At 42.0% G+C, this 23,815-nt stretch overlaps 1 protein-coding gene across 1 annotated transcript in view; it reads left to right on the forward strand.

Annotated features, from left to right (window-relative positions):
- EBF2 (EBF transcription factor 2) overlaps positions 1–23,815 on the forward strand; it is a 171,899-nt gene that overhangs the window by 5,695 nt on the left and 142,389 nt on the right. The window contains exon 6 of the mRNA XM_034761824.1: positions 5,904–5,972. Within this exon, the coding sequence (XP_034617715.1) occupies positions 5,904–5,972 (69 nt within the window). The remainder of the gene's footprint in view (positions 1–5,903; positions 5,973–23,815) is intronic.

Consider the following 23,815-nt stretch of genomic DNA (forward strand, 5'->3'; position numbering starts at 1 on the left):
TTAGGTACATGTATCTCTTATGTATGTACATCTTGCTTCCATGGTAACTTATTATTTTTCCTGCTCACATAATTACTGTTTTTGATACATTTAATAATGCAAACAGGCAATGTCCTTATATTAAATTGTGTTAAATTGTGCACAGAATGGTCTTTCATAAAATGAAAGGCAAACCCAGCCTTGACCTTTATTAAACACGTTTGTGATTTATTGTAATAGGTTTTTTTAAAAGCTCTTGGATCGAATGTTGCTTGTTTTAAAAAGCACATAGCACTAATAATTTTAAGTATTGCCTTCTAAGTGAATGATATAGTAAAAGCAATTTAACAGGATAGAGTTTGTTGCTGAGGAGAACGTATTTTTCACATTTTTCAAAAGGTAATGGAATAATTGGTGTACCCAGGAAACTGCAATGAGGGTGAAGTAAGCAAAAGTGTGTGTGCATACATACACATGCACATGTATGCAAAACTTGCCTCTTATATGTCACCCTCATTAACTGAGTAACTCTATACCATTACTTCTGAACATTGCAAATATTACTTTCATAGATGGGTGTATTTATAGGTGTGATACACAATTTGCTTTTTGTTTTTACATAACATACAATTGGCTCTGTGCATATGTATATATTAAAGAAGAGTGAAGTGGGGCATGTTACTTTTTGGTTTCTCTTAAAACTTACGTATTTATTTTAAAATATATGCTATCCCTGTTTGTGAAAGGCTTGACTTATCCATACTTAGATAATCATTGGAGAAGCAAAATCTTAGTATTTCTATACACCAGGGTCTCTATTTTAATAACAAAATGACAGCTAGTGTAATCCATTTTTTTCACTCCAGCTGGGTAGAGAGAGAATCTATATTAAGAGTGGAAAAAAAACAAAACAACCTCCTTTCTTCAAAACAAAATGGACTGATCTTTCCTTTGACAATAACCAACATTTTAAAAGTACTAAATAAACTCTCTGATAAGCTTTTGTATACTGGTCTTCCATTGATGCCTATAAATATATTCCATGCTTGATTTAAGGTAATGTTCTACAAATGTAAACCATTATTCAGTTTGTACTAAACTCCTGCTTGATAGATTAGCCAAGGAAGAATTACAATTCAGGGCTATCCTTTCCACATAAGACACAGATTAGTGAACCAAATCAAAAGCTCTGTGTAACCTAATCAAGACATTTGATTTTTAAATGTCTTGTTCAGAGATACTTTTAAAACAGGATGCTGCCTATTTTGAAGAGGCATTATACCGTCATTTTGAATAATACCAGGGGGAATGAATGAATCCAACTCTAGTTAAACTTGACATTTTTTTAAGCACAATAATCAAATCCCCCTCACTCTATGCTGCTTACGTGGTAGCATCAATTTTTAAAGCCCCTACTTTAGTCTGCATTAGTAACAGTACATAAAACATTAATGTACTGTGCCCACTCTGAGGTCCAAACTGATGCCTGTTGTTGTTGTTTTTTTAAATTATAGGGTTTGTTTTCTTTTTCTTGTTAGTTACAGGTAAATACCCTTTTGATCTTTTGATTTGATTTGTCATAGAAAATCACTCTGATATTCATGCTGGATACAGACAAGTGCATCCAAAACCTCCTTACATCTTCTAGTCAGACAGTGACAGATGTATCCTTAGCAGGAAAGTTGTCTAAATATTGATGCGGATGCAACAATCTGTCATATCAATTGAAAGTTTAAAATCTCAACTCCCACTCCCCACCCCACTGTATAATGAGTCCCTTCAGTTAGAGCTATTTATTTATTTATTAATTACAGTTCTGAAAGTTTTAGCAATAGGCTTTATGCATTTGGGCTATTACAGTGTAAAGGGAACTGTCTGTCTGAGGTGGCGGTCTCTCTGAAATATACAGTATCCTTTTCTCTCAATGGTAGGAAATCAAGGTAAACAGTCTCTTCTCATGGAATAATGGTTTGTCGTCCTCTTGTTCTACCAATTATCAGCTAAGAGAAAACTAGTTGTTATGCTTCTGCCAGCAGCCCGCGATTCCCTCAGTGTGCAGAGGGTTAAAAGGTATTATAATTTGAACAGAAGTAGTCTCAGGGCCTACAGCTGGCTAATAACAGAGTTGTATTGAGTGCAAGCAAGCCCCACAGCTGTGACTTTCGCCACAAGGCTCAGACTAGACAGGAGCTCTAATCAGCTGGGCCAGGCGGCCACTGGGGCCTGTGTCTTTATCGTCCAGATGGTGTGAATTTAGACACTTTTGTTATGCAATTGCAGGGAGGAGTTGGGAAGAAGAAAACAAAACAAAGGCCACCATGCTGTGAGCTTATTTGAGTTTGAAATTAGAGACAGATTTTTTTTTTTTTTTTTTTAAAGTTGAGGGCTGAATTTTAAAACCATTTTAGTTGGGCTGGTGGGTGGCAGGGGGAGGGGATGCATAAGTCTTTCTTTGATATGGGGCCTTATGGGGCATCTAGTTTCTAGGGCTGGTTTTGTTGTTTGTTGCTTTTTCACCAGTATGCTTCATATTGCTAGACTTACTGTATCCTGTGTGGATATGAGAAAATGACATAGCTCAAAGCGTGGTAAGGATTTATTTTTATGACCATAAGAAGTCTTAGGCCCTGATCCTACAATTTTATGCAAGTGAGTAATTCCAATGGGACCAAAGTAATGACGTGTGTGTGTATAAAGTTATTCAGGTGCTTAAATATTAGCAGGATCAGGGTCTTAATTTCCACTTCAACCAACGTTATGGGCCCAGTACTGGAGTCAGTGAGATTTTTACCATTGATTTACCTGGGAGCAGGGTCAGCCCAGTAAGGAACAACTATTATATAACAACCCAGTTGGAAGATTGTCAGTATTTAAATGCCATAGTGATAGGTCGTTTGAAGTACCTTAGATAGGGGGGACCTGAAGATTTGAGATGGACTTCATCTGAAACTCCTGACTGGAATATCCTGAAATTTTGGAAATAATCTGATCCACAACTAAACTGGTCATCTTGTGGAAAGGGGCGGTCCTTTCAGGATAAAATATTTCATGTGTTGTGGGGCTCAGAAAGTACTAAGGTGAGAGGAAATAGTTTAGTCATCTACCAAAAATGTGCTACACTAGAGGCAAACAATGAGAAAATGAATACACCTGTACCTCGATATAATGCTGTCTTTGGGAGCCAAAAAATCTTACCGCGTTATAGGTGAAACCGTGGTTATATCGAATTTGCTTTGATCCACTGGAGTGCGCAGCCTCACCCCCCCGGAGCACTGCTTTACTGCGTTATATCCAAATTTGTGTTATATCGGGTCGCGTTCTATCAGGGTAGAGGTGTATTTGCAAAGTGCTTGGACATCTTCAGGTCAAAGGCATATTTTTAGTAATATATAATGCTTCAAAGCTCATAAATGTGATAAGAAAGTTTGCAAAATAAATCTAACAATGAGATGGGTTTATACCAGGAAGCAGGTATGTTGCATCCCAAATCTGCGTAATTTAATCTAAACAACTCTACAATGTGCTGACAAGCTTTCTTGGAAACATGTGTGGACAAAGAGATTTGGTGTAGGTACTATTGCTTTATTCTGTTTGTGTATTATTGTGACGTTATAATCTGATGTGTCTGTATGAGTTATATGACTATAGGATACCTTTTGAGTATTATTGCAAAGAAAGGAACTGGTTTTTGTTTGTTACAAAAAAAAAAAAAAAGCACACCAGTGTAAAACTCTTTTAAAAACGGAGCTAGTTTTTTTTTTTTGTTTGATAGTGGCAAAGAATATACTGCATTAAAAATGAACAAGAGATTTGCTCCTGATTTCATTTCCAACTGGTCATAATATATGCTGCTTTAAAATAGAAGTCAACCCTCTACTCTTCTAAATGAGGGTTTTCTGTTTATTTTTTCTTTAGAATAGAAAATCTGAAATCTTTGATTTTTATTACCCAAGTATGAAACTTTGTCTAAATGGCCAACGGGCAGTGAAACTTACACAAGGTGCACTCAAAAACAAGTTAGAAATGGGAGTGAAGGGAGGAGAGAGAATGTCTCAGCCATTGTAAATTATTATAGCTTCACTGAAGTCAATGGAGCTATGACAGTTTATACCAAATAAGTACCTCCCCCAGAGATTCTCATATATCTAGTGAAACCTTTATTTTTAAAGGAATGGACTCAATGGATAACTCTGGGATTGAGGCAAAGGAATACAAAAGGTGTCAAAATCATTCACGTTAGAACTGCTAATGAAAGAGATCTGCTTGTTGCATCCCACCTTGCTGGGCCGTGTAAACTCACAAAGGAAAAGCCAGGCAGTTCCTGTCACGCTACAGCTTGCCGATCGAATGCATGTACTTAAAATGCTTAATAGCTGTGAGGTGGGAAGTTTTACATCCCTGTTTATATTTTAAGCATTGTATATCTGAGTATTATTGACTTCAAAAGAGTTAATCCTTCATATTCTATTGCCTTGGACTCATTCATGCATTTTTATCTGTTTTTCCTCTGGTCAGAGCAATTCCCTGCGGAAAGCAGCTGAATTCAGGCTAACTAGGAATTTTGAAAATGCGTTCAGCCCCCTCAAAACCACTGCACATAAAACTGAACAGTCTGGGCCAAATTCAGCTCTCGGTTACATTAGCGTAAATCCAAATAACTTCATGAAAAGGCAATGGGACTAGCTGCTTGGATTTATGCTGGCGTAACTGAAGCTGATCCACTGGCAGTTGGGGCAGAAGGGAATTTTGATACAGTGTGCTTAAATGTTAAGCCGTTTTGCTGATTAAATGTTGTTTCCCGCCGCTAACATCCTGGTTATGTCAAATGGAACTGTTTGATTTACCACAGCATCAGGATTCTCTTAACACGTCTAATGGGCTTGCAGACTGTTGTTATGAACTGCTTTTATAATGTAGAGATAGCAAGCCCTCCTCCCACGCCCCCAATGTATGTGTCAAGCTACCACATCCTTAGCTGGCATAAATCGGTCTAGCTCCATTGAAATCAGTGGAGCTGCACTGGGGTATGTCAGATAAGGATCCTGCCCTTTGGTTTTCAAACAGAATGGGCACGTACAAAGGTCCTGATCTGGTGCCGAGTGCCCCGTCTACATTGATGGCAATGAGAGTTGAGTGCTCCGTTACCTCCCAGACTTGGGCAGCAGCGCTCTCGCCAGGATATATGTGCATGCCTGTATATACGTACACAAGCTTACATGCACACATATAGTATGCGTGTGTGTGTATCTTTTAAATAAAGTCCCTATGCCGCACTTTAATCATTGTATCCCTTTGGGGCAGGGACCTTGTTATCTTGCATATGCTTGTAAAGCCCTAGACATACCCATGGGAGAGAGAACTTGTATGTTGGGTCCAAATTATATTGCATGTTCATCAGAGAGAGGCTCATGTGTACAATTTCTATGCCATCACATTGCTGACCACACTGTATAAACTTTTTATATTACATTCCCATTTATAAATAGGGTTAACAGATGTGGAATAAATGGTCAATCAGTTATTACAGAGTCCAACAAGTTGGTAGGTTGCTTATAACCATGGTTTGTCATCAGCTGTTACACCTTCTACTGGTAGGCTTTTAACCATCTAGAACACATGCTGTTCATGTCTGTTACATGCTTACAACATCTGTTAAACATTTATAAATGGGGCCTTAATATAAAGTGTGACCATATTGCTTTCCCTTTTGGCTGAGATTTTCAAAGGAGACTAAGGGGAGCCGAGTGTCTAAACCCCATTGACATTAAATGGGAGTTGGGCACCTCCCGGAGACCCCTTCGAAAATCCCAGTTAGAATTTTCTGGATACCACTTAAACATCCACAATGCCTGTAGTTCAGAGTTCATTGCTTCGCCATTAATACTCACAGAAATCCTCTCATTTTGGTTTCCTCCCTTCTCCAGCCGGTGCTGTGAAAAGAAAAGTTGTGGCAACAGAAACGAGACTCCCTCGGATCCTGTGATCATCGACAGGTAGGAAATAAAGCTCTCTCTTCCACACTATCCAACAAACCAAACCAAACTGCTGGGGTTGCTTGGAGACAGCCATGGGTCTGTCTCTCTCCTGTGCTTTGATGTCTATGCTGTACAATCCTAAAGGGCTAGCCTAAGAGCTGGTTATTTTCAGAAAGGCTGTGGGCTTCCTTTGGTGGAATTTTTTTATTTTAATGCGGTCCTACATCTACCAATTTAAATTTGACCAAGTATTCTGTGCATGGTAAGTCTCTGAATACTGTCTATTCACCTGGGATGGGATCCAGCTGGATAACTGGAATAGATACAGTTTCAAGTAACCTGGCAGCTTCATTAAAATTCCTTAACAAAATAATGATGTTGCAGTTGCGGCTTTTTTGGGAAATACATGATCCAGGTTTTAAATGCATGGTTTTGGGATTACCATACATCTTATGCAGAACATCAATTTCACATATTTCTTGGCCTTCAGTTTCTGAGGGGGGAAGTAAGTGTGTGTGTGTGTGTGTGTGTGTGTGTGTGTGTGTGTGTGTGTATTCAGTGACAATGTAAGGAGGCAAATTCGAAACTGATAGAAAAGGAATTTTTTTTTTCGTTGCACTGCCTGCAATTAGCCTGTGGAATTCATTGACACAAGATATTGAGGCCAAGAGCTTAGCAGGATATAAAAGGGGATAACAAGAGTATGCAGCATTCTTTTAATAATTACTAAAAAATACTCAACTGAGCGCTTTGCGTAGAGAGATCTTAAGACTTCATGCTTCAAGGCAAATGCTTCTGTCATCAAGGGTCAGGAAACTTTTCCTTGGGACAGGTTATTCTATAGCTACCTATTGCAGGGTTTCTTCTTCTGTGGTACTGGCCATAACTGGAGATAGAATACTGGGTAGATGGACTATAAGTCTAATTTCTTTGTTTCTCTGTTATGCCTATAACATTAGTAGGATATCTACATAGCATCTACATTTATACTTGGAATTAAGAATGGTCAAGTTAGTTTGAATAAGTATCTATAATTCCCTTTCCTCAAATTGTTACTAGACAATTTGATCCTAATCCTTTATGGAGACTCTGAATTTTTTTAGCTGTTTTTTTTTCTTTGCTTTTATCGTTGCACCTTCAGATTGTGGCTGAGACCAAAGATGGAAATGCCAAAGAACCCCAGTATTCTGGCTAGAAAAAGAAGTGCTGGACAGGTCATATTGAGCTTGTCTGCACAATTTCTAGCCCATATTTGGCTGACTTGAGGTCTGGTTTGAGTCTTATCCAACCTCAAGTCTGAACTTCTTGAAGTTTTCCCATTGCAGCTGGGGAGACAACATGGTGCACTGGCGGAGGAGTCAGAAGATGTAGGTCCTATTCCTGGTTCTGCCTCAGACTCTCTGTTTGATCTTGGGCAAGTTACTTTCCTTCTCCATGCCTCAGTTTCCCTACCTGTAAAACAGGAATTATGCTGTTTTAAGTGGTTTGAGATCTGTGAATGTAAAATGCTATGGAAGGGAAACTATAATCTTATAGACAGCCCAGGGCTTTTCTTCCTAACCCAACCTTTGCAATACTTCATTTCTGAGGGATCTTTGAAGACATTAAGTGTCATAAAGTCCTTTCACCCCAGTCACCTTCATTGCTGAGAATTCTGCCACATGTTAATGATAACACAGGGCCCTCCCTGTAACAAAGATGATTCCCACCAGATACAAGGGAGTATGTTCCAGGTCTCTGTCGACTGTTTCATATGAAGCTTGTTCCTCTCTCTGGCAACCATGAGGGGGACCTTTTGCCAAGTAGATACAAATCAGGTAGAGGGGGATTAGATGCACTACTTAGCAAACAGTCTGTGCATTATACTTGTCTTTAAAGGCCGTCCTCCAGATCAGGGCTGGAGCAGTGTGGGTGGAGTATGCCCTGCCACTGGGGAGCAGTGTGGTCTAGTAAGCAGGGCACTGGACTGGGAGTCCGGAAACCTGAGTTCTTTTCCCAACTCTGCCACTGACCTGCAGTGTGACCTTGGGCAAATTGTTCACCTCTCTGGCATCTGTTTTCCCTCCCACACTTTGTCTGTTTTGTCCGTATGGATTATGAGCTTGCCAGGGCAAGGACAGTCTTAACCTGAATGATACTATAATGTAAATAGAATAATATTACCTATGATGTACCTATTCTGTGGATAAACAGAATTTAATTTTCCAGAGTCTGGCAATTCAGCACCTTTCCTAAGCACTGAAAGCCCTTTTAGGATTTTCAAACAAAACTATAGTCAATGAATGATCCCTTCTCACCTCCCCACAAATGCTTGTATGTTAGAGAGTAGTATGTGTTTCTGGAATCATCTGAGAAGCTGGATTCTAATTATTTTAGGGGATTTTACATTGTTTGTTGGTAGAAAACAAACTGCTACAGCTAGCCACGCCGCACCAGGTGAAATATCACTTCTGAAAGGCAGGTCACATTCCTCCACAGTCATACATGATGATGGGTATTTGTGTGTGTGTATTTGAAGAGAGGGTTTTTAAAATTATTATTCTAAATCAGGGTCTGGCAACCTTTCAGAAGTGGTGTGCCGAGTCTTCATTTTATTCACTCTAATTTAAGGTTTCGCGTGCCAGTAATACATTTTAATGTTTTTAGAAGGTCTCTTTCTATAAGTCTATAATATCTAACTAAACTATTGTTGTATGTAACGTAAATAAGGTTTTTAAAATGTTTAAGAAGCTTCATTTAAAATTAAATTAAAATGCAGAGCCCCCCGGACAGGTGGCCAGGACCCGGGCAGTGGGAGTGCCACTGAAAATCAGCTCGCGTGCATGCGTGCCATAGGTTGCCTACCCCTGTTCTAAATAATGACTTGTTAGTTTAATGTTGGCTTCCTGTATTTATTTATTGTTCTAACATAAAAATATTAACTTTAAAACTATTCTTAGAGAGCGCTCTGCCACAGATTGAAGCAATATTTAAATATGGAGATGGAGATGTTACAATGTAACAACCATGTTGGAATGTAGCATTTCTTTGGTGAGTGACTATCACATACTTGAGGGCAACTATGGCTCTGGATTGAAAGGAGCTAAAGTTCCATCTACACTTAAAAAAAAAAAAAATGCAGGCATGATGACGGAGATCTTTACTGTAAGCAGGGCTCCTGTTGACTAGTGCGGGGGGGACCCACTCTACAACATGACATCATTCTCTTCTGCAGGGCAGGTAGCACACATCAGTGCTTTAATATGGCCCAGAAATGTGCTGAAGTCTCGTATTATAGCCCAGTTCAGGGTCGCTGGTGAAACACAGTTTAGTTCAGTGTGCAATGCATGATTGAACCATGCCTGGGGCTCATCCTGTTGTCTGGAGTTTTCCAAGGAGCCTGAGGAAGTGAAGTGGGAGCTGGATGCCAACCTCCTTTAGGCTGTTCAGAAAACCCCAGTTGCTGTAACTGAATCCTCTGACACAAGTGGCTGATGCCACATAGATAGACCTTGATACTGCAGACTTGAATTTACTGAGGGGGAAATGCCTTTCTTTTCATAGCAGTTAATGTTAGTCTTGTCTTGAGGGAGAACTGAAGGATCAGGCCTGGAGGAAGAAAGAAGGGATACTGAAGAAAGCTTCATGTTCAGCTGCCCCACGTCCAGAATGAATCTGTGCGAAAAGTGAGACACAACTAGAGTCTTCCATTTAGAAGGGAAGGAAAACAGAGATCACCAAGGGGCTGGCTGGATTGAATACGATGCACTAGCATTCCCTTTCTGCCTCATTCAGTTCATATGCATTGCTGTTGCTGCAAGGGTTTGTGAGAAAATGGTGATTGGCACACGGGAAGGCCCATCTCCAGGGGACCTGATTGTTACATGGCTAAATCCGGATTCCATCTTGCAGCATAGAAGGGACCAAAACATGCTGCATCACTGCAAAAGTTTGCAGAGTGGTCTGGGAAGAAACCAAACACTTCTTAGTCCCATCTGTTTATTGTTTATATTCACAGTGCATGTTGGGGATGCCCTTTTGTTTCAAGCAGTTTCCCCAAACGTTGTGGCAGTTAGTGTAGTTAAAACTACGACCCTAACTAAACATTTAGGATGCTAACGTAAGAGTGCTAGGAGCAACTAGCCCAGAGTCTATTCCTATTCCGATGCAGGTTGTGCTTTCCCCATCTGACAACATATTAATCTGACCATGCACTGAGATTCAGCCAAGAAGCTGAATTCTTGGCCCAGATCTTCAGCTGGCACGAATCAGTGCAGCTCCATTGGAATTATGCCAGTTTATGCCAGCTGAGGATCTGGCCTCCTTGTGTTTGATCAGAGATCTTACAACCCATCCTTTGAGCTGAAGAATGCACCTTTCACCCCTTTAATTATTTTTTGCCTTTTGCCTGCACTCATAGCCTGGCCTGTTGTAAATTCCACCCTTGTGGTGCTGTGCAGTGACAACTCTGTGACTTTTGTGGCTGAATCATGGGCATCTTGTGTTTATAGTTAAAGAGGGGGAAATAGTTCAGTGGGAAAAATAACATCAGGCAGCCTCATGCTGAAAAAACCTATTGCTGCTGTAACCTTTGCTCTGGGGACTCGATTTAGATCCTAAGGCCCTCATAGTTATTTATTTCTTAATCTTGGAAACTGATGTTTTTCTATATGAATTGGAGCATGAATGTTGCCTCGCTTGCATTCGCCATCCAGCCATCTCCCTGGGTAACTATCTGTAAGTTACCTAATATGGTCCACACCTCTCCAAGCGAATGCTGATGCAGAATCCCCCTAAAGACTCATTCCAGCCTTACCAGCGGAAATCACTTACTCAGCAAAACACTGAAGAGTTGTTGTGGTTTTAGGAGCAGGCAGGTGTGCAGAGCTGTTATTGACAGGAAGATTCTTTCCCCCAGTGCTTCCCCTAATGCATAGCTTTACGTGTTTGCTCTTCAGCACATGGATAATGTTGTCAGCAGGATGTTGGTTGGGTGAGTCTCACTTGGGTTGTGCTCTCCCAGTGGTGAAAAGTTTTCTCGCTCTCGGTTGTTGCTGTGTCATTCAGGATTTGATCCGACTGTACAGTGTCCATTTCCTGGTGTCTGGAATATTGTGTACAGGGGGAGTTTTTGGAATAAAATCAGTAAATTTCCCCTCTGAATTCCCCCCCCCCTCGCGGTGGGCCAGATTCTGATCTCACGCACCCTGGTCCCAATTTGAAGACGCTTCCTTGACTTGAATGGAAAAAACAACAGATTTACACTAGCGTAACTGAGATCACAATCTGACCTATAACTATCATTAATGCAAACTATATACTGTACTTGTAATGAGGAATCTTGCTACCCTAAATCCTGCTATTGCAGCCTTCCGTATGCAAAATGGGTCAGATCTCCAACTAGTGTAAACAGACCTAGCGCCACTAGTTTCAGTATGTTCATATTTCAGCATGTTCATGCTTTAATTCTATACCCCAACCCAGTCCAGAATAGTTCCTGAATGGGTGCAGCCTCCACTGGATCCTCCCTCTTGGTTTATTTTTTAAGTTATCATCTAGGATCTTAGTAGTGTTATGGTCTCTGCAAAATTATCATGTTCCGCCAAAGCCAAGTTGAAGTCTTTCCCGTGGCTGAAATGGCACTTAATGCTGTTGCAATGTATGGCAGCTTCTGGAATGTAGGGTGTTGCCTCCGAGACTAAGATTTTCTCATATGTGGAAGGAAATGCAGGATGACAGTAAAACAGTGCAGGAATTCTTGAGGCAGATCTTACCAATGAAACTTCACAAGTGGCAGTGGTGGCTTGTGTGGTCTGTATCCTAGATATCACTGAGTCTGGTTATTTTTCAGAGCCTGAAGTATAACTGAAAAAAGAAAACTGGTCTTGTAGGTGAAGAATTGAGCTGGGACTCAGGAGATTTGGGTACTATCAATTGCTCTGCCAAGGACTCCCTGTGTGACCTGAGGAAAGTCACTTAGGTCCCCATCTACAGAATAGAGATGCTAATGCTTTCTCCCATCTTCTCTCTGCTTTGTCTATTTAGATGTTGAGACTGTCCCTTACTACGTGTACTGTTTAGTACAGCGCCTCACACAATGCGGCCCTGATCTCACTTGTGTCCTCTAGGTGTACTGAACTACAAATGTTACCTGTGCTTACGCAGGGGTGCTTTTTGTGGACCATAGAGCAGTTTGAGTCCACTACTGGCTTTGAGTTACTAGAACTTGGAGTTACCAGGCAACGGAGAGATCCCGTGTTTAGTTCCCATTGTTGAAGTAGGGATTGTTCTGGAAAGAGCCTAATGCACATTTGGGCTCAGTATGGAAGCACTGATAATCCCCGGGGATAAAAGAGAGGAACAGAATTTGAGTGAGCTGTGGGGTGAGGTGGGCGATATTATCTTGGTTTAGAGATGTTCTGAACTGCTGCAAAAGACTGAGGGCTAGGTGATCCTTACCTGAGGCCAGTGGAGCGATGCCGGTTTATAGCAGCTGAGTATCTGGTACTATAATTTCAGTGGATGGTGTACCGCAGAATTGGTCAGATATTTAGCCATTTGCCGGGCTAGTAAAAAAACCCCAAACCACCAGCACTTGTTAGCATCTCTGCAGAGAAGCCAAAGAAACTGAATTACATGCTTTCACCCTAGGGGGGTCATCCCTTTTCAGCAGAGATGGGGGAAGTGGGGATGCAGTGTAGCCTGCTGCTACCTATGACATCGCTGCTGTCTGGCTAACCGGAGGGCTGAAATCTCCAGGGCTGTCTGGCACATTTCACAACCACTGAAAGTCACTTCAGGCAAGACAGTCGCTGCCAGATACAACTATTATGAATGTGCCACTGCAGTGTCCGTGTAGCATGTTGAAGGGCTGGGTTTGATATGCCAACGTAGGAGAGGGGTTGTGTTGCACCATGTCTTGCTGCAACCCAAGTGACAGCTGTGATTTATACATGCGTTTTTTAGATTGCACACTCCTATTGCTCACTGGCTCGAAATATCTGGAGGCTTCCCTTCGAATTTCTGTTTTTCTGCTTTTAATGCTGTTGGTGGTTTTTCCTGCCATCTGAAGCAGAAATGGATGAGGACACGATATGTTCTAATGGTTAGAATGCAGCAGTGGGGGATGGAAGACATGAATGTTCCCAGTTATGCTACACAGTTGCTGTGTAATCTTAGTCAAGTCACTTAACTGTCTGTGCCTCAGTTTCACTTTTATGTAAAATGGTGGTAATGGCCCATCTTTGTGAAGTGCTTTGAGATCTTGGCATATAAATTCTATTTTTTTCATACATCTCTTCTAGCAGCAATTCTCAATACTTGGTCGCTTTGGAGTTGTTCTATTTGGGCCGCTTTTAATTCTATTCATTTCCCCGCTCCTTGTGAAGCTGCCAGGGTGACGTAAATGACTCTCTGAAGCTACTGCTGCTATGGAGAGAAGTTATGAGAGTAAAGGGACCGCGGCTCTCTGCTGCTCCCCGCAGTCCCCCTCCAGCTATCCCCCTCACCCCTCCGAAGCCTGCAGTGATCTCTGCACTTGTCCTAGGCAGTCAAAGTTCTTTGTTTGCTGCTAAACCCAGCACTCCTGCAAAGAGCTGCTGTTGTGCCATCTGTCTCTTTATGAATTTTTTAGTAGATTGGATGTTTGCGAGAAATCAGTAAGTTAGAATGCACTAGCCCGGCCATTTGACAAGTGGTTTCTTAGTCCCTTTAATAATAAAAACAACAAAACCAAGCCCAAGTTTTTTGGAACACTCCGGATTCCAAAATGGTAATCTTCCAAGTGAATACCGGCAGAACAGTCACGTAGATGGCGAGCAGAGCAAACTGGCTGCTGGTTTCAGCGTCTCACTTAATCAGTTTGTATGTGGCTAGACAACAGATTTGTCAGGGAGCAGAGTCAAAAGGAGCATAAGAATGTCCTTGAATGCATATGCCAGAAAAAAGGGAAGGATGGTCCAGTGGTTAGGGTGCAAGCCTGAGACTCGGGAGACCCAGATTCAATTCCCTGCTCTACCACTGATTTCCTGTGAGCCTCTCTGTGTCTCACTTCCCCATCTGTACAATGGGGATAATAGCACTGCCCTCCCTCACAGGGGTGGTTGTGATGATGATAAATACAGTAAGGAGTCTGAGGTGCTTGGATACTATAGGAATAGGAGCCAAGACTGCCAGAAACTCCCTAGAAGTGGGGGAACCACTGGTGCCTGAACCCTGGCCTCCCTCACCCCGCCTTCCCCCGAGGTCCCATCCCTGCCATGCCTCTTCTTCCAAGGCTCCGCCCCTCCCTGAGACTCTGCCCCTCCCTCCATTGCTTGCCCTTAAAGCAGGTAAAAAGTGGAAGGGCATAACCTTCCCACTTTTAAAAGTGACGGTGCTATGCTCCCTGGTCCCGCCCTGTTCCGGTGCCCCCGAGAGGAGCCATATAAGTACCTAAATAGAAGAAGAAAGAGAAGGTAGATGCACTCTCAACATGATGCTGTCCCGTAGTAATGATTTTTGGGTGCGATGGAGTAAGAGGTAGGAAAGAGGAGTAGGAGGGGGGAGATGGATCCAGGATTATTTCTGGAGGTGGTGTCAGCAAAATACAATGGGTCAGAGCTTCAACTGGTGTAAATTCACATAACTCCATTGAGGTTGGCCAGAGGAGGTGATGGCCCCGGAATTCCAGGCTGGCCAAGGCTGTATGCCTGTGCTAAACTTTATTTCTTCGTAAAAGTTTCCCATCAGTGCTGACAACTGCTACCACTGGTGGAAAATCTTAAGAAAATAAGTCTAATGAGAACAAGTCCCAAAGGACTTTAGTGACTGTGCGATCTGATAAGATCCAATGATGCTGTAGCACAATTTGGACAGCCAGCATGGATGGAATCCAACCTGGTTAGACTCTCTATGCTCTAACCCAGATAAAGAGCATTGCTGCCTGGTTAACCCCATGTTAGGTTCCTGATAGGCCAGCTCAGAGTTCTGACCAGTGAGTGAAATCCTGGCCTCACTGAAGTCAGTGGGAGATTTACCATTGACTTAAATGGGCAGGAGAGGATTTCACCTAGTCTAAGCACCAAGGCCAGTGTAAACATCAAGTAAAGGGGTCGAATGGCCTGAGAACAGCTAATAATAAGGGATCTAAACGGGACAAAAGGGAAGGGCTAAAGGAGACAACAGTTTGAGTAGCCATTAGAACCAGTGAGTTTAGAGAGGAGGGAATGGAAGAAGCATATGATGAAGCTAGTTATGTAGCACAGCTGGTTTCCCACCAGGATGCACGCATTTGGGTGTGTAACTCACTTGGGAAGTGTGATGTGCATTCCCCTCTGTGGTTGATCCTTCCAGGGCCAGTGGTGTGTTATGACTCCCAGCATATGGAGAGTCATCCATGCTTTGCTGGTAGAGATCCATGCTTTGCTGCTGATGGGTCCCAGGTTCAAATTCTGCTAGCTGACCCTGCGGGCATGTTGTTACATGAGCACATTTGACCTGGACGCAGTTCTCATAGGGAAACCGTGCAGAACGCTCTTGGGGTCTGTTGGTTTCATGATTCTCACTGAAACCCAGAGGGATTCAATTCCCTCCTACCCCCATGCACACACAAACTGAAATTGGAATGACGTTTCCCATGAGCCAAAATTCTGTGTGTATGGGAGAGGAGGGTGGCTGTTGTTTTTTGCCTAGTGGGTTTAATAATTCAGACACCCAGTTCTGGGTGTGTAGAGAACAGATGGGCAGGTAATCAAACCTACACGGTTTCTGGCTGTGCTTTGCCAAAACGAGGGCCCAACTCATTGGCCCCACCCACACTGGAGGGGTGGGAGGTCAACAGTGGTGGAGTGTGGAGAGCCATGTTAGATGCTCGCCCAGGGTCTGACATGGCTATCCTAGTGTACGTTTCCTCTGCAAATACCTGATCCTAAATGCTTCCCTGTACTTTGGCACCTTTCCACCCTCCTACCTTATCCTCTGTCTAGACCCTGTTTTATGGACTTGTGCTCTCTTCTCCCACAATTTTGTTCTCCATGACAGTCTCTTGATTCCCTTTGTCACCTTTTTGTTCCTCTATAATCCCTCCTTTGGTCGTAGCATGCTTTCAACACCCATTGTTCCTGGTGGGCTCCCTTATAATTCCCATCCTCTCTATGTCCCCAATTCCTGCCTCTGTAGGCTGTTTGTTTCATTCCCCTTGTATGTCATTCCTGAAGGCCTCCCCTCTGATAAGTGGGGGTCTGTTTCCTCTCTTTCGCTTATTCAGTGCTCGATCCAAAGTCCACTAGTTTCCAGAAGACTCTCATTGATAGACTTTGACTCAATCTCTCATTCCATATGTGATATTTATATTGGCACTTTGTACTGCAGTATATGAGTGCCTCAGAATCCGTAAAGTATTTATCCTCTACATTCCTGTGAGGCAGAGAAGTGCTATTCTCCCAAATCTACAGATGGGAAACTGAGGAAAAAGACACTAAGGCCCAGATCCTGACAAGTATTTAGGTTGCTGACTTCCATTAGTTTCAGGCTCTGGGCCTAAGTGACTTGCCCAAGGTCACACTGGACATCTGTGGCAGAGCATGGAATTAAACTCTGGTCTCATGAGTTCCAGGCTAGTGCTCTCACTACTGGCCCATCCTTCCCCTCTCATATGTAACTAACATTTCCATTTATGTTTGCAGTGCTGCTGTAGCCATGTTGGTCTCAGGATATTAGAGAGACAAAGTGAGGGAGGTAATATTTTTTTGCTGGACCAATCTCCAGGGGTGAAAGAGACAAGGTTTCCCGCTTACTCAAATCTTTAGCAGTGTAAGCTTGGAAGTTTATCTCTTTCACCAACAAAATCCGGTCCAATAAAAGAGAATACCTCACTTACCTCGTCTCTCTAATTTCCATTATGTCTTTCTCTTATTTCCTTTGTAACTCTAGTGTGTTTCTGTCTTCCAAACCCCACTTCTTTTCCAACCTCTGTTAATTTCCCTCCCAGTTAAAGAACCCGGTGCTTATTTCTCTGTGGGCGTTCCATTTATAACTCCATGTTTGGTGGTTTTTACTTCAAGTGGAGTCCATTGAGCTTGTAAATTGTATTGGATCAGTGAGCCTATAATGAGGCCTCTAAGTCCAAACAGTGCAAGTCTGCTGGGATTTTATTGTTCATAAAGCTTCTTCCCTGGGGAGTGATAGAGTCATTAGGTGTGTGCTGTGTTTAATATTTGGTCATGACAGGAAGCAATAATTTTCGTTCTTTACTGTGGCTCCTGAGTAGTTTTTAAGTAGTTGGCTTATTTGAGTCACAGTGACTGTGAACCAATTAGGCAAAAAAGGGCTGCTGTTCTCAGTATGAATTTGTATTTCTCCTACAAATGCTATTAAATAAACGTGGCGACTTATTGCCATGTTGTGGCTTTTAATCACAGTTTTGCCCCTCTCGTGAACTCCTTAGGTCTGTAGCACCCGACGGGAGGTGGCAAAAAGCTGTTATCACCAGACAATGGTACTACTTTTACTGGAGGGATTGGATATTTATGCCTTCAGAACAACGACAATCTGCACTGCTGTCTGTGCATTGTTAGCCACGTCACTTATAAGCCCGATCCTGCCCTTGTTGAAATTGACTTCAGTGGGAGCAGGGGCAGGCTTATGTTTATGTATTTTTCCACCTAGAAGTTGGTGGTAAATAATTTGGGCCAAGGTTTTTCAAAAGTGATGAAGGATTTTGCAAGCCAAAAATTAGGGAATCCACTTGAGACATCTTAAATGGGCCTAATTTTCAGAGAGCAGATACTTAGCACTAGAACTGGTTGAAAAATTTTTGTTGAAATGTGAAAGGGATTTTTTGATTTTTTTTTTTGGGGGGGGGGAGAGGGATGAAAAGCTTTTATTTGGGGTAAAATTTTCTGGTTTTCACCTGAAAAACCAGATGTCAAGAACCATAATATATTCAGTGTTTTTTTTTTTTTTTTTTCATTTTTGGTCAAAAACTATTTCATGGGAATTTGGGGGAAGCATTTCTTTTTCAAAATTTCCTGTGATCATTTATAATTTTTCAACCAGGTCTACGCAGCATTTTCTGAAAACCAGGCCCTCTTTAAGGTGTCTCAAACTGGGCCTCAAAAATCACTGGATCTTGACCTGTAGTTATTTTCCAAAGATCCATGCCCTCTCCTGGTTCCCGAATGCCAGTGGTAGCTACAGAAAGAACCAAACTATTAATTAAAAAAAAAAAAAATCTTCTGAGCTATAGGTGTTTTTTTTTTTTTTTTAATTTAAATGTGTGTTTCAGGTGGTGTGTGGGGTGAAACTCTCTCTCTCAATTTTCTTCCCAGTAGCAGCCTGACACAACCAGCATGAAGAGGACAAATTTCACTCTAGCTTCTTTGGCTTTCTGGTAGAAAGTTTTCTTTTGACACTGGGAAGTGGTAACTTAAGTCATACATAAACACTCTCTCCACTCTTGTATTGCACACAGGGATGCAAAGTCGGGGAAGCAGAGAACAGGGTGGCGGAGGGTAGGGGTGACAATGCAAACCGAGACCTGCCGCTGTCAATGCGGTTCCATTGCCGCTGTGCATAAAAAATTATTCACAGGAAATCAAATCCAGCCTAGAGAGAGGTTACATAAGGTGCAGCTTCCTAGCAGTCAGTTGGCGGAACTCCAAGGTGTGTGGAGTTTTTTGTTTTGAGACAGATCCTTCTCCTTTGGGGAAGAGGGAGTTGACTGTGGTGGGGTGCCTGGCGAGATACTTTTTTTCAACTGATCAAGGGCACCCTCCCTTCGATTGCTGCTTTTCAACTGTTTTTCTAAGTTTCTCACTGTTCTCTCTATTCAGGTTTCTGTAGCTGACTGAAGATGCATGATGCCAATATTCTTACGCCATGCATACCCTAGGGTCTGATTCAAAGCCTATTGAAGTTGGTGGAAAGACACAATGAAAAATACTTTAATGGGCTTTTGGATCAAGCTCCTAATAGGGAGCAGGAATCAATAAACATGTGCAGCAGCATCCCAACAAACCACTTTTCTTATGTGGGCATGGAGGGAGTTGTGAATAGAAAGGATAGGGAGTCTGGGGTAGGGGAGTACATAAAGCCAGGGCCACAGTTTTGAGCTATTGTGATCACAAATAGTTTTTGGTCTTCCATTAGTCTTGTCTTCAAAAGGGAATTTAATTATGTTTAAACACAATTTTTAACCACCAGGAGGACAGTGTTGTCTAATAGATACACCACTGGGAGTCAGGAGACCTGGGTTCTATTCTTGGCTCTGTCTTGCTCTGCTGTGTGACCTAGAGCAAGTCACCTCCCCTCTCTGTGTCCCCACATCCCCACCCACCCTTTGTCTGCCTTGTTTATTTAAACTAGAAGCTCTTTGAGGTAGGGGCTGTCTGCCAAGCACAATGGGACCCTAGTCTCAGTTGGCGCCTCTAGGCCCGGCTGTAATTCAAATGATGATGATGATGATGATGATTGACAATGCTGACCATGACCAGTTGGAGTAGACAAGGACAAGTTGTGTTCAGCGTCCTGCCCGCTAGTGAAGGGGCAACCCAGCTCCTCTCGGTGTTTAACTACACCTCGCTGAGCTGTTGCTGAACGTGACTCGTGCTTGCTTAGCATTTTGTTGGCTAACCTGAACTTTAATGTGCAAGCCTGAGTGCCATCAAATTTCCTCATGAAGATGAGGCCCATGGGCTGAGCTGGAGCAGGTGACCCATGGAAGCTCTGCAGTTCCCGCCATGGATTTCATCAGAACTTCATAGGGCCTGGAGAGCTTAGTGACTGAAATGACTCCAACTCAGCAGCCTATGGAAGGTTGAGCCCTGTTCCCCCCAGCTCAGTTTTTGCATGAAGGCAGCGAGCTCTGTGCTGCGATAAATACGATTTTTCTTCTCTTAAAAAAAAAAAAATCTCATTGGAAATCTGGATCCCCAGCAAAATAAAACCAATGTTGTCAATTACCATAAATCCTTTCAGAGTCCAGGCTCTGCCACCTGGTGGGAGGTTTCTCCTTTGACAACTTTTTCCCTTTTGTTATTGATTCTCCCCTCAAAGAACTGGCCCACTTAATCCACAGGATGCGCCAACAGTACTGTCTGCCTCTTTCACTTTCCACTGTTACTGTGGACTGCAAACATGGAGCTGTATTTTCAGACTGGTGGTAGGTGTTTGTTTGGTCCCTATTAGTCTGTTCACTTTCTCCAGGGGAAAGTTTTCCACCAGCGTATTTTCCTTCTGGATCCTTGTCTAGATCTTTGGTGCTCTGTGCAAGAGGCTTGTAGAAGAAAGGGAAGGAATAATTGTCTTGCTCTTATGGCTCCGTACCCAAGAGCTGCATTGCAAAAACACAGCTGTGCAAAATGTGTTTGCATTAACCACCCATCCACACCTGGTTGCACACTTTTTCAAAATGCTAACCTTGGAGGAACATCATTAAGTGTTTTTAAAGAGGGGGCATAATGAGGGTAATTATAATGGAGTTTGAAGGAGTTGGAAGTCAATACAATGTGAGTACGTCACCAGCCTATCTTGTATAAAGAAATTGGACTTGCTGCAGTGTGTGTTGGTGCCAAATACAAACTGGATTTAATGATTTTTAAAGGGCCACAATTGTTCGCCCAAATCGCTTTTATCGATGTAGTATCTATCTAGGCCCTGATTCAGCAAAGCACTTATGCACCTGCTTAATTTCCACTGACTTCAATGGAACATAAGCATGTGGTTAAATGCTTTGCTGAAGCTGTGCCTTAGAGAGGAAAGGATGGTCTTGTGGCTAAGGCAGTTGAACTGGGATTCATGAGGCCTGGGCTCAACTCCCGCCTTTATCACAAACTTTGTGTTATTTCAGGCAGGTCCTTTAATCCCCCTCTTCCTTAGTTTCACCATCTCTACAATAGGGATAACATTTCCTTTCTCCCACTGTCTGTCTATCTTGTCTATTTAGAATGTAAACTCTTCAGGGCAGGAACTTTTTCTTGAAAAATGCATGTACAACACCTAATATGCTGAGGTCCCAATTATAGCTTGGGGCCTCCTCCAGATCCTAGTGTAATATAAATAAATCCCAGAGAGATGTTTTAGACCAAAAAAAAAAAAAAGTGCCACTTTTTTTTTTAAACTAATAAACTTTAAGATTAAGAAAAATGTTTTAATTTTTTAATTGAGTTGCTACAGGGCATTTTGTTTGGGTTTAGCAGACATTCCTGTGCAGAGAATGTGCACCAAAATGAAAGACCAGAGATGGAGATGAATAGACAGGCAGGTTTATTTTCAATAGTCACACAGAAGTGCAAAAAGTAAGCAGACAGCACATTGGAGACAGAAATTATTTTTGGTTTGATAAAAGTTCCTTGTTGTAGGCTTCAGTGGGATCCCACCTAAATATATCAGGATATAGAACCTGCAGTATTGCCAAACCCAAGTGATGAATTATCATGAGTCAAGACCCAAAAAATTATGAGATTTTATAAATCTGGGGTTCTTTTTTGTTGCCTTTTTGTTTAAGGTTCACGTTTTTCAAGCTTGTCTCCATAACTAAGAGGCCTAGAAACATTTTTTTTTAAACATGAAAGCTAAAATTCTCATGCATTCACATGATACCAGGAGGTGGGGCTTGGAGAAAAACACCAAACATCATGGTAATTGGCAATGCTGAATGTGTCTTGATTTTTAGTGTGTGAAATAATAATAATACTTAGCTCTTACAAAGGTCTACATAAGTATAAATCTAGAAATGCTACATAGTATCCTCAAGCAAGCTGTACAAGGTTGGCCCCTTAGTTGCAATTTACCAAGTGCATTAGAAAACCCAACAGCTTTGTTTCTAAACTAGGTCATTAGGTTAATTCTCTTAATATTTTTTCATACAAATGTTTCCCCTTAAAAACATTAGCAATGGGTCCCACCCTGCAAACTACTCCATAAAAGCAGACACTGTTGACTTCAGCGTGTTCTGTGAGGGTCTAAGGGTCTACCCAGGTTAGGGTTAAAGGGCCTGATTCTGCCGGCTCACTGAGTGCCTTCTCCAAGGATCCTGAGTGCCTTCTGCAACTGGCTTAGGCCCTGATTGAGGAAAGCCCTCCCCATGTTCTTTAAATCCATTCAGATTCAGGAAAGCACAGAACTCAATAGTACTTAAGCTCAAGCTGTCTTGAATAGGGCTGGTTTAATGAATTATGGCCTTTAATAGAACGTGTGTGTGTGTGTATAGCACCTTGTGGATTGTATTCTCAAATTGTAGGGCTGTATCTGCTCCAGTGTAGAACAACATTCCACTTGATGTCGACCAAATATCTGACCAGGGTAATGCCTGAGAAAGCTGCTGAAAAATGTTGTTTGGTCAGTCAAAATCCTTCAATTAAAAAGAAGGGTGGAAAAATATATAATGTTGTGTCAGTGTCACTTACTGACAGTGAGCCTCATAAGATCCATTGGGACATTCTTGTTAAAGGGGAGGGAAAAAAAGCCCTTTATCTTAAGCATTTCCCAGCATTCCTTCAAGACATCTGGTTCTCTCATTTTCTATCTTGACTTCTGTGCCTTCAAAAATATCACTGTCAGTTTTTTACTATTTAGCCAAGCAACACAAGCAGACTGGTGGTCCTGCATGATAACTTGTCTAAAACATGGTTGTCTTTCAGAAGCAGTGACCTTAACCATTTCAGTGGCGGGGGGTTTTGACGTTGTTTCTCTGTGGTCCTGTCGCCATCCACCCGCTTCGGTTTTGTAAGCCAAAATTGAAGCCTTCTTCAGATAAATTAAGATAATGTGTTGCACTTAACACTGCAGCATTTCTATACTCACATGTTGGATGGTATTTCAGTTCAGATGGTATTTCAGTTCAGTTTCAGTTCAATCTCCACTTGACAGAAACAAAGCCAAGCAATAACAAACTGCCCGGAGAATAGCTCTTATGGGTGCAAAAGAGGAGATCCCGAGGAAGTGCCAGGGGCATATGCTAAGCTGGTTTAAACTGTCATAGCTCTATTGGAGTGATGACCATTTATACCAGCTGAGGATCTGCCCCTTAGACTTGAACACAACGTGGGCACCTGGGATGTTCAGTTTGGGGATGTACAAAACAGCGAGGTATTGATTGGTTAACAGAATTTTTTACTATTTATTTTTCAAAATCTACCTACTCTGAAAAATGTGTTCCAAAAATATAAGAGGTGGAGCTGGTAGCACCACCTCTTATTAAGCACCCAATACTTCCCATTATAGAACTTTATTTTCAGTTTCTTTTAACTTTGCCAGACTTTAACCATTTGAACATTTCCAGGCTGGGTATCTGCCTCAGGCTGAATTCTTTTTGGAAAATATCAGCCAAAACCATTTCTACCATTTCCGCGGTATGTTTTGATCGTGTTTAAAAAATAAAATAAAATCTGGAGACCTTTTCTTTGTAAAGCGCCAGAGCCCCTATGCTTTGGAACAGGGACTTCAAATTTGGCAGGGGAGTGGCCTCAGGTCAAGGATGTGCCTTTTGCCATCTCTGTGAAAATCTGTCCTAACTTGGCAGGGGATGGGAGCGAGGCAGAGCAGATGAGGAACAGGAGGGAAAGAACTGGGTTTGGCTGGGCATGGAGACTGAGAGCAACAGGCACTGAATGAGGCAGGGGTTCTGTGAAGAAAAAATGTGACTGTGTAGTTAAAGACTGTATCATAATGCATATCCACAAGGGGGCTGAATTCAGGTTGCACGGGCAAAGATATAGTGTGTGTATAACTATCTATATAGATGTGTGTGTGAATATATATATGGAGAGAGAGTGTATGCGTAGTATATGTGCAGGTGTGTGTGTATATAATATATATATATTCTATTCATCCACTATATATGTAGCATGTTAAAAGAATATTTCTATTTCACCTAGTTTAATGCTACATCCATTTTTTCAGGA

Source organism: Trachemys scripta, chromosome 2, assembly GCF_013100865.1.
Source record: "Trachemys scripta elegans isolate TJP31775 chromosome 2, CAS_Tse_1.0, whole genome shotgun sequence".
Classification (NCBI taxonomy): Eukaryota; Metazoa; Chordata; order Testudines; family Emydidae; genus Trachemys; species Trachemys scripta.